General features: G+C 33.5%; 2 protein-coding genes across 2 annotated transcripts; both read right to left on the minus strand.

Moving 5' to 3' along the window:
* Positions 1–1,457: 1,457 nt before the first annotated feature.
* LOC123924148 (protein ACTIVITY OF BC1 COMPLEX KINASE 3, chloroplastic-like) lies at positions 1,458–7,016 on the minus strand. Its single transcript, XM_045976928.1, has 8 exons — positions 6,444–7,016; positions 5,889–6,116; positions 4,681–5,016; positions 3,943–4,498; positions 3,437–3,623; positions 2,489–2,855; positions 2,176–2,368; positions 1,458–1,685 (listed from the first exon to the last, which is right to left on the minus strand). Exons 1-7 carry the CDS (start codon positions 6,780–6,782, stop codon positions 2,249–2,251), a joined length of 2,133 nt encoding a protein of 710 aa, XP_045832884.1. The 5' UTR covers positions 6,783–7,016; the 3' UTR covers positions 1,458–1,685; positions 2,176–2,248.
* A 3,814-nt stretch (positions 7,017–10,830) lies between these two features.
* LOC123922083 (F-box/FBD/LRR-repeat protein At2g26030-like) lies at positions 10,831–11,283 on the minus strand. The gene has a single exon (XM_045974825.1). It carries the CDS (start codon positions 11,281–11,283, stop codon positions 10,831–10,833), a length of 453 nt encoding a protein of 150 aa, XP_045830781.1.
* Between the last annotated feature and the right edge of the window lie 807 nt (positions 11,284–12,090).

Here is a 12,090-nt window from a genome sequence, read left to right on the forward strand (position 1 = left end):
GAGTTATAAAAACTCATTTTTGCGTACCTAAAATGTTAATTGTAATGGTCAACTTCCTTATCCAGATTGAATCATAATCACCATAAGAATAATGTCACAAAACAATAACAAAACACTCCACCGATAAAAAAAAATTAAATTATATATATATATATATATATAATTATTTATTTTCCAAAAAAGTAGGCGGATAACTCCTCATCAATCATATAAAGAAACACACTATAAACACATTATCAGAGGGATACAACAACACAATGCACAATTAACAATTATACACATAAGAGCATTTAAGAATGCAATGCGACCTAGACTCTCATGATGCGGTACCAAGATCAACATCAATTCCAGTTTTACATCTTGTAGGATCAACATCAATTCTAGTTTTACATCTGGTAGGATCAACATCAATAGTTCGACATCAATAAACAACATCAATAGTCCGACATCAATAAACAACATCAATAGTTCGACACCAATATAATATAGTAACATCGTTGGTAACAACTTAAACTCAACATCAATAAACTCGACATCATTAGTAACAATTATAACAACATCATTAACAACGGCTTAAATCCAAACATCAATAGTTAACGGCTTAATCACCATGGTTTAAATATTAATAATGAGTTAGTCATACTGTAACTGATTTTACTTATAATAATGATTTAGTCATACCGTAATAATCTCTATTACCATCACCATTCGTGCATATATATTGCCAATAAAGATTTACAAGACACAAATATCTAATTGAAATAAAACTCGACAAAATAGACATGATCGACATTCATAAAATCAAGCAAAATTATATATCACACATACTCTTCCATTGACATGGACTCTATGGATCTTGTTGCAACAGAGAATTACCTGAAAATTGATGAATCCATTGCACAACCCATATAGAATAGGGATAAGGTCTAAAATAAGTTTATAAAAAGTGTCACCAGTCATCTTACAAGTTGGTTATGTACCGGTTGAGTTAGGCTCAACCCAACATTCTAAGACGGTATCATATTCTATTTAAGATCCGTTGAGCCACCCTGCTAAGTGTGAGAAGGGTTTTGAGAAGTCCCACATTGTATGACGTATGGACAAGTGTTTATAAGTGACGGGTGGTCATCATTATCACACAAAACAGTTTCGTAAGAGTTGAGTTAAGCTCAGCACAAATTCGAAGGACAGCAAACATCTTAATTTGTATAGTGAAAATAGAATTTGGATTGTAATCATACATAATCAATGATGAAAGGCTCATAAGCTCAATTAACAATGTAATTGACAATAAATTTATGAACTTCCCTTTATGCCTGTATAAAACTTCCCAAGTTGGACACAAAAACCTGCATTGGATCATGGTTGCTCCTAAAGCATGTGTTTTCTCATTCAAAAGCTCTATAGTTTTAATTTTTGGGGAAAATATCTACAATTGTAAATAAGAAACAGCAACATGTGCAAGGGAAATTATTGACCAATTGCCATTGTTACATTGTGATCTCTTGATGCTTATTGTGATGACACATAATCAATAATGACGACGAAACGATATCATATATATACAGGTTTTTCGTCTAAAATGCAGCATCCAAGACTAAAAAAAAATACAACAATATTTCAAGAATTACAGCTTACTTTGTTTCCTCTTATAAGTAACTCCTATCATCCCCGACCACAATAACCTGACATGACAGGAAAAACAAAACAAAACATTAGCAGAAACCAATGATAGAACATCATTGTGTGACACAAGGTCCAATCGATCGATGAATAAGAATGAGTAAATACCCATATTAGTCCTTAAAATTGTAGGGTTGAATCAAACTAGTCCCACATTGTTGATATTCTAAAATAATCCATAAAATTACAAAACTTTAACAAAATTTGTCCTTGCCTAGAATCACATTAAGTTGCTAATATCGGCGATGAATTTGAAACTAAGTGAATAATTTCAGCAATGTAGTTGATAGTTGATATCAGATCTAGACAGAGGGGGCGAACTTGATTAACATTTTGCAATTTTAGAGATATTTATGAAATATTGATAATGCGGGGAACTAAGGTTGGCAAACCTTACAATTTCAAGTTTCAATTTTGATATTTACTCGAATAAGAATGTATTGTACCACTGCAAAATATGATAATGAAACCAGTAATAATATCTTGACAAACCTTGAGTATCATAAAAGCAATTCAAATTCCATAGAAATATGCATGCCTTTTCTAGCCATTGCTGTAACACAATCTACTTAGAAGCTGTTGTTGATGCTCCAAGTAGTTGCATAATAAGGCGTGCTCCGAGTCGTTGAGTAACACCACCTACAACACGCCCCCCAAGTCTACGAGCTTCAGGTTGCTGAAGGACCTGTTCGTATTTAAGTATCATTTTTTGCTAGAGTTCAGGCGTAAACATATTTCAATAAAATCAAGGCTGAAAAAGTTTGAATCGGATTCAACAATTATTTAGACAAATGCTGATTCTTACCTGAAGTATTGGTAGCAAAATTGATGGATCAAAATCATTAGAGGATTGCAGATTTCTCCATATCCTAATCACTTGATCTCTAAGCTCTACCATGTTTTGCATTTCGGTTTCTGACATCATAAGCGGATCCTTTGCAATGCCATTGAAGACAAGAGACCTCAAAAAGTCGGGAACATACCGGTATGTTTCGGAAATTGTGCCAAGAGTAAAAGCTTCAGTTACACGAATAGCTTCTTTGATAACTAGATTCCTCAAAACTTCACCATCAGGACTCAACAATACCTTTAGGACAGGTTGTAAAGCCTCTTTAGCAGAGAAATCTCTATCTTTTTTCCCTTGAACTAGAAGGTTTTCAAGCCTATTCCACCTGCGATGGACAAAATCAATGAATATTCAAGTGCACTCATTATACACTATTCTACATCAACAAGTTCAAACAATGATAGATTGTAGGGCCGTTTGCTTAAATTTTGTTACCATGTTATAGGTACGAAGTTTCTACCGACCTTTAGCAGTGACTAATTTTCGTCAGGGAATCTGTGGGGCACACAACGTGGATTCTATCCTCCCGACCGAAATTTTTCCATATATGCAAGAGTCAGAGATCAAACCCTTGACTGTTTGCTTAAGGGGCCCAAATCCCTTACCATTAGTACCAATCCATCGTTGGTGAAGGGCCATTTATTACATATTATAAAATAATGGTTTAAATATTCAATAATTTAGAGATTTAAAACAAAAAATATTATTTTTGATTTTGACACAAGAGTAGCTACTCAAAAAAATATTATTACAGCTTCTCATTTGAAGCAGTTTTAGATTTCTTCAGATTCTGATTTTTGTAAAACATCAATAATAGACGAATGACAATATCTAAGTGTTTTTTTTATAAAAAAAAAAATCGAATTTTCCACAAATAAACTGCAATAAATGGTGATAGTATCAGACCTGAACTTCCCATCCTTGAAAAGCAACTCGATAAGAGCATCTCTTAGATATGGATTTGGATCCGTTAAGAGCCTTTTAGCGAAGTAGGGATACGATGCAGCAAGCACCTTAAAATTTGGATCAGCATATAGTGCTAAGCCTTCTAAAACAGTGAGAGACCTTAATATCAATGCATAGTATGCTGGAACTGTCCACAGAAGATGGAAATAACAATAAACAAAATAAACGATCAGAGTCTACAAGAAAGTTAGGACTTAGGAATACGCAGTAAATATCAACACAACTACATTCTATGTCGCACCATATATTGAAGGCGTATCCGCACTAACACTTGTGATTACATATAATCACTTCTATTTTCTCAAACTATTACTAGTGTCTAAGTGTCCATGTCGGCATCGTGTCTGGTGTCTATGTCAGTGCTTCATAGACAACATCACTCCTCTAATATAGACAATGAAAATTTGGTAAATGATTAGTTATCGAAAAACATAACATTATCTCACCATTAAATGGATATTCATACAAAACATTTCCAAGACCATCCACAATTGTCCTGAAGTTAAGCTCGCTGACAGTATAATTAAGTGCATCATCGAAAAAATTTCGAAGCGCGGGTACAATTGGAGATACATCAACATCCCTAGATAAGAAATCAAGAGCATAGTAGTCTTGAGCCATAGCTTCATAGTCTCGGTTAACCAAGTGAACAACGTGACCAATAATTGCAAATCTTGCTTCTTCTGGAGTCTCGCTCATCATTCCAAAATCAAGAAAAGCAAGTTTTCCCTCGGGTGTCGCCAAAAGATTACCAGGATGAGGATCTGCATGGAAATATCCGTACTCAAGCAGTTGTCTGAGACTACATTGTATACCGGCGTTTACAAGATCCAAGACGTTTAGTCCTTGCCTCTCAATTGCTTCTTGCTCGTTAAGTTTTACTCCGTCAACCCATTCAATTGTTAGCACCTTCGCACTTGTATAGTCCCAGAAAACATCAGGAACTAAGATATCTTCCTTGTCGGCATACAATTTTTTGAACCTCCTTGCATTTTGTCCCTCCTGCAGGAACCTGTCAAAATTAACATTCAATCCCCAAAAGAAAAATCTTATATAATTTAAAATCTCGCAACCTCAACTATTTTTATTTTCTCTCAAAGAAAACTAAGACACCAGAATTGATAACAGATGCACACATAGCTGCTACTAAAACAAAGATTTCGGTGATTGACAAAAGAACTAACCTGCACATAGTTGAGCTCTTGAAAGACTCTAAATGCAAACTCATCAATAAGTGCAACAGCATCGGTTGTGAATCGATCCACATATTTATTTACTAGAAACCCTAAACCTCTAATGAGGTAGAAGTCCAATCCTATAGCTTCTTCAATGCCAGGGCGTTGCACCTTGACCGCAACAACTTTGCCTGATTTCTTCAACTGAGCTTTATAAACCTGGCCTAAACTAGCAGCAGCTATCGGCGATGAAGATATTGAGGAGAAAATAGAGTCAATAGGTAAACCTAATTCCCTCTCAATGCATTCAAAGGCATCCTCATCAGGAAATGTTGGTAAACCATCCTGGTAAATGTAAAGCACACAGATTAAGTATCGAGTTCCATAAAAAAAAAAAATCAAAGCAGAAATATTATAAAGGTGTTGAGTTCATCGGTGAATAAATTTTCAATGGATAGCACCAGCATTGTTCGTGTCCAACAAGAGACCGAACACTTCGATTGACAACAGTTACTGGTAATATAAAGCTGAGTTTTGTTGAATCATGGCGTGCCACTGCGATTTCGACAAAAGCTACAATTTGGAGCTTTAACAAAATCGCAGTGCCACCGTGATTTTGTCAAACTCATCGTCATTCAAAACATGCAGAAAATAGTGAACATGTCCTTAATCTTATGCTGCAGATTGACAGGAGTCACTGAACCAGTGAATAAATAGTCAAAAGCTGCTTAATGTTCAAATTCAACATGAAACCAAACAACACCCAAAATTGACTGCACTACATGATGAATAAATTTTCAATGCATCACATCAACTCTGTTCAAGTTAAAAATGAAATATTCAATAGCTCAGTAATCTTATGTTGCATATTGAAACCAATCAAATTTCTCTCAATGCTAAATTAGTGTGTGTTTGGTTCTGCAGTAACAAAAACAGATTTTGCATTAATTGATTATGTAAAATTGATTCTAGCTAGAAGTGGGTTGAACAATAAATTTGAGTCTAAAAAACCAATTGTAGAGACAAAAACTCCAAATTCTAGCTTCAAGTTAGAATCAATTATACACAAGAACATACAAACATATCAAAATCAATTCTACGCATCCAGTAGTATCAATTTTGCCTCCTCAAAATCAATTATACATTACAGTTACAGCAGAACCTAAAAAGAACACACCAATAAAATCAAAACAAGCAAAAAGGGAAGATTTCAATACTTGAAGTTCCGAAAGCTCCTCGAGATACTCAGGTGGACAAATATCAGGCCTAGTAGACAACCCTTGACCTAATTTGACAAAAGTTGGTCCAAGCTTAGTAAATATAGTCCTAAGCTCAATAGCGCGAATCCTTTTATTCTTATCAGCAACTCCATTTCTTTGCTCCCATAACAGCTTCAACCAAAATGAACCTAAATTAGACACAATCTTAAATGCCCTTCCCAAAACCTACACAACAAAACCAAAAAAGGGTCAAATCAATTCACAAAAACAAACCAAACCCACAAAAGATATTCACAACTAAGGTTGTCAACATGAAACACCCAAAATTATGTCATTTTCTCAAATTATCATCGGTGTCGACATGTCAGTGTCCATGTCATGTCCGGTGTCCCTATCAGTGTCCGTGTTTCATAGGTTCAAATCAATTCACAGAAACAACCCAAACCCACAAAAGAAATTCACAAAAAGGGTCAAATAAATTCACAAAAACAAAGCAAACCCACAAAAGATATTGAGAAAAAGATTCAAACTTTGGAAGAAATAGAACAAAACCTTGAAGGGTTTAGAACCATATCTTGAGGCAACAAGTTGGGGACTATAAACAGAAGCATTAACAGCACGAGCCAAAGCTTTTGTCTCAGCTTGAATATCATCAGCACGATCAACTGGAAGAGCAAGAGCCTTGAGGGAATCATCTTTAGGTTGTGTTGATAAAGGAGCTGGTTTTGCTTCAACCAAAGCAGCACGAAATTGTGGATTCAATGAGGTTAATCTTGATTTGAAAGAGAGTGATGAGGTGAGATTTGAAATGGGAATTGAACCACGAGTCCATGAAGAAAAAGGTTGTTGATTTGTAGTTGAACAAGATACCATAGCTACAATTGTAGCCATGGCTACCAAATCTTGAAGTTTTGAAGAAAAATTAATGAAAATTGGTGTTTTGGACAACCTTGTTTACTCAGAAATTTTGTGAGACAAAAGGGAAATCGAAAGTCCTAGGTTTATGTCTGAAAGTGAAACTTTTGAATGGAAATGGAAAGTGTATCTTGTTGTTGTTACATGTATCAACTAACTTCTACTTCCATGTGGTGGATGGTTCTATTGCTATGTTTTGTTTTATTCTTTGAAAGTTGAAACAATCCTCCTATTTTGAGTTTTTATCCAACTCATTTTCCAAAATGATTTTCTATTGTACTCTTTTGCAATTAAAAATAAGAAAAATTCTAATTTGGATAACGTCCACATTGTAAATACTTCAAAATGTTTAAAATTTTAACAAAAATATATATTGTGTTTTGGAAATAATAGTTAACAATTATCTTTATTTCAATGAGATATCTACTTTTTTTTTTTTTTTGACCAAAATGAGATATCTGCTTAATATATAGTGATTTAATAAAAATAAGAGAAAATAAATATATATCTCGTATGAATTCATAAAAGATGATTCGATCGATGTGTCCAGTTTTTGGTGTTTTAAACAATTTAAGTTTTTAAAATTGACAATCTTGACCCGCTTTTGATGATCTCGGTGAGTCATTAAGTCTCTAGGCTGCATTAAGGTTACTAGTAATCTCATAGGTAGAACATTTTTGTTATGTTAAAAGTAACTAAATTAAATTTTCTAACTTGAAGGATAATACTAACTTATTTACATATTTATAAATTAAACTTTTCCTCATAAAAGTGTGGCTTGGTAGTCACTTTAGGTTTCTCTCATGTAAAATATTATAATCATTGCTGATTAACTTCATGTATACACCTGGTTATTTCACAAACTATTGGTATTATTTCTCAACTGCTACTAGCAGCAAATATGTGTATTATGTGTTTCTTTAATGTCCTCACGATAAAATAGTTCAGTTCAACTGTACTGATCAACAACTGCATTGTAGAGATCGGGAAAGGAAACACTTTCTTGAATAACAATACCACTTGAAATTGATATGACGATATCAATTTAAACTGATACTACGATATCAGTACACAACCAATGAAACACATAAAAGTAAAAAAGAAAAAAATTGATGAAAGAAAAAGGGAGAGAAGAGAGAATTCGTTGTTGTTACGGAATTCTGGAGTGAGACAAATGAAGAATAAGGGTTGCTACATAAATCTAATAAATAATTAATCAATTTTGTGACTAAAAAATAACCCAAGTCTGCGTGTGTAATGGACAAGAGTAGTGCGTGGTCCACCCGTTCACAAAACATGGTACCCCTTGGGGCACATCCCTAGTAGTGGACCTGGATTTGCTACAGTCCAAAAAGCACGCGGTTTCACGTAGTTTTTAATCTCGTCCATTAAATTTAGATCTGACAGCTTAGATTAAAAACTGAGTCTTTCTAATCAAATCAATCTCAACCATCAAAATCAAATCGGACAGTTTAAAATGAAAACAGCGTGCTACTGTGTGATGATTTTACAGCACCAAATCCAATTCCCCTAGTAGTCACCTTGTGATATATAAACACTACTAAAGAGTGTGTTATCTCCAATGTGAACTTTTTCCCACTTTTTTCAATTCACACACCGGTAGTTCCAAGACCTGCAAGACTAGTGTGTTTATTCTTTTTCATTTCGAATCACATTGATTCAACTTCCGCATATTAAATGAACATTGATGAGTTCATTTTCTAACATTTTCAGCTTGGATTGGTAAGGAGTACTAGGCATCCTCGGCTAATCCTTAGTTGCATTTTTATAGGATGCCTACAATTTTCAGCTTGGATTAGTTTACATGTTTGCACACTGCACCATTAAACAGTGAGACCAATGAAGGCACAAAAAAACATTAAGTGGCAAATTGGGAGGAAATACTATGTAGCATGACTTTTGATTTTCAATCAGGCACTCCTATTTAGTTATTTAAACTGATACTATGTAGATACATTAATTGCCTTCCTATATGTGATTCAGATAATAATCTCTTAATTTACTTTCACAAACGATCAAAGAGAGATCAATTTTTCAAAAGGAGAAGTTATTGTACACAGACAAGCAATCATATGTATATATTGGAGTTAAATATCACAATGTCCACGACAAGCTTATCAACCATTGTGGCATTGTGGCATTCTCCATCAATTTCAAATAAGTAAAAGTTCACATGTGGCTGAATTCATCGGGCACAAAGATAACACACTCTTCAATGATAAGAGTTTGAAGTTTTAAATATCAACCTCATCAATGATAAGAGTTTGAAGTTTGGGAAAATTTTCAAGCAGAATAATCAGCCATCTCCACTTGAAGTTCCCATCACAAGGCATGGTGTCGAATGTAATCTCCATATGGGTTAAATTGTGAAACATGCTCTCTATTTGATAGGAGAACATCTACATGAGTAACAGAGAACACAAGTGTGAATTTCTTCTAAAATAATAATTACACATGAACCAAAAAGTAGACTAACAACAAACTAAACCTTTCTGTATAGATACATACCACTTGTAGTTGCAGATGCTCCACATTGTTAAGAAAATCATACATAATATGCTTTCCAGAAATGTTAGCTCTTATCAATTTGGATAATCCCCCTGTAACATGTGTATTTGGAATATCCGGATGCACATAGGGGTGTGCAAAAAATCCAAGTAACCTTAACTAAATCATTAACCAAACCATATCCAAAATTAATAATCAAATCCATTTTAAAAAAAAACCACACCAATTCTAAACCATATCCAATTTTTTATAATTGGTTTAAAATTGATTTTTAAATTGAGGCTCAATAAGAAAAAAGTCCAATAGTTTGTTTTTAAAAAAAAAAACAAATTTTCCAAATTCAATTAATTATATAATTTAATAAATAAATAATTAATAAGGTGGTGGAGGAATTGGTCAACGCCGGACCACCGGTGGCCGGTGCGGCGGAGCTCCGGCGGTGGACGGTGGCTGGTGGTGATTTTCCGGCGACCTCCAGTGGACTTCTGGCGGTCGGCACGGTGGTTGGCGGCGGCGCCCCGGCGGGCGGCCCCCGTCAACCACCCTTTAATATTTAATTATTTTTTATTTAACAAAATTTATTTATTTTTAAAGTAATTATAAAAAACAGATTTTTGATGGTTTTGTATTCTTAGAAAATACTCAACCAAACCATTTGTACATACTTCAACAAAGGAAGCGGGGGCCTCTTCAATAGAAGAACTACAATTGCCACTTTTTTCATACTAAAGATCTTCCTAATTTACAGGAATCCTTCCCTAGAAATGATGATGGCCATAGGCTGTTTTGTAATCAGTCGGATTTTGGTATGGATTTGGACATCTATCGAAAGGGACCTGGATCGTCTCAAGCTATTCATTATTCTTCTGTTTCTATATATTCTTATATTATTGTCGATATTGTGTATATAGATAAAACAGAATTCTCGGTCTTTGTTCATAGTCTATGAAATAGCCTTTAAAAAAATCTATATTTTAATTATTTTGGGCTTAAAAAAATCTGATTTTTTTGGCTTAGTTTGAAATATGTTTGGGTTTAGCAAAAAACTTTTATGAATTGATTATAAACCAATAATTCATAATATTAAAGAAAAATTATGTTTTTTTTTATAAACAATAATTATTAAATATGTTCTTTTAATCAATTAAACAAAAAAAAATTGGCTTAATTATTGTAAAAAAAAAAGGTTTAAATATATAGGAATTAAAAGTTATAATAATGCATTTTAAAAAAAAATAAAAAATAAAATAAAATTTAAGATGAATCAGTTATAAATAAGTAACCTATTTTTTATTATAAACCGGTTATAAATTGGTTCCGAACCGATTATAAACCATATCAAATTAGTTTTGCAAAATAACCAATTTTTCATTAAAATGGTTTTGGATCTAAACCAAAACCATAAATATGGTTTGGTGTGGTGTGGTTTTTAAACCATGCACACCCCTAGATGCACACGATAAATATTCTTTACGGTTAAATCTTTTGTTTCCAACTACTGGAGAATGGGACATGATAGAATTTTGATCATATAACTATAATATGTGAAAGTGACAGATTCCAAGCGAATGAGTATGAGCGAGGGAAGATCAACGTATGGAATATCTTCATCGAAAACAATGTTGTTCAAGTTAAGAACAACGAGGGTTTTGCAATTTAGAATATCAAAAAGGTGGAAGGTGTTGGCGATGGAGAAGTTGCGAGATTTGAGGTGGAATTGGAGGATGGATAGATTGTTATCTCGATAATCGGCAATGACTGAGTTGTTTGGCAAGGGTTCGTCGTTGAAATTAACGATGAGTTGTCTGAGCCATAGATGGTTCCATGTCTTTGAGAGGATGCTTGTTGCAGCAGCTTCTTTGATCGTTAGAAAGGAAAGAATGCGATGAAGAAGTGAATCTGGTAGAGCACTGATTCTGTCTATTGAAAGGCGGCGCAACTGCGACATTACGGTGAGTGAATGGCAACACAGCAACAATTGGAATTTTAGTAAGGATAAAAGTGATGAGTGAGTGAGTGAGTGAGTGAGACTATTAAACACTAGTATATATAGTTTACAATTTTCATCCTACTTCGCAAAAGTTTCGATGTGGGACTATTAATCTTTTTATTTTTAGGGGGTGTTTTGGATTGAGATTTTAAAGGATTTTAAAATACTTTTTTTTGATAAAAAAAATCTTGTGGTATTTAATCATGATTTTTACAAAAGTTAAATAAATCTTCTGGTATTCAATCAAGACAATTAAGATTTTTTTTCAAGGCAATGAAATTCGTTGGTATTCAATTGAGATTTCTTACCACTTTTAAAATGTCTATTGGTATTCAAAAGTCTATAGATTTTGATGGATTCTTCTTTGAAATGGATTTTGATGAACTTTTTAGTTGAAAATATAAATACTTTTGACATCTAACAATTTCACTTAAACCTTCAAGACTTTTCTTTTCTCCTAAAGACTTTTTCCCCCGGGGTTCACTTTCTTTCTTTTACAACCTCATGTACTTTTCAATCAATTAACATATTTTCTTCTTGAATGACAAATCGTTCATCACACACATATATCATGTACTTTTCAATTGATTAACATATTTTCTTATTGAATAACAAATCGTTGATCACACACACATATTATGTACTTTTCAATCGATTAACATATTTTCTTCTTGAATGACTAATTATTCATCACACATATATACGCAAAAAATAAAATGCAAACAGTGTGCTTCTTTTCAATCATTTATATATGCCACTTTGAAA

Source organism: Trifolium pratense, linkage group LG4 (assembly GCF_020283565.1).
Source record: "Trifolium pratense cultivar HEN17-A07 linkage group LG4, ARS_RC_1.1, whole genome shotgun sequence".
NCBI classification, from domain to species: domain Eukaryota; kingdom Viridiplantae; phylum Streptophyta; class Magnoliopsida; order Fabales; family Fabaceae; genus Trifolium; species Trifolium pratense.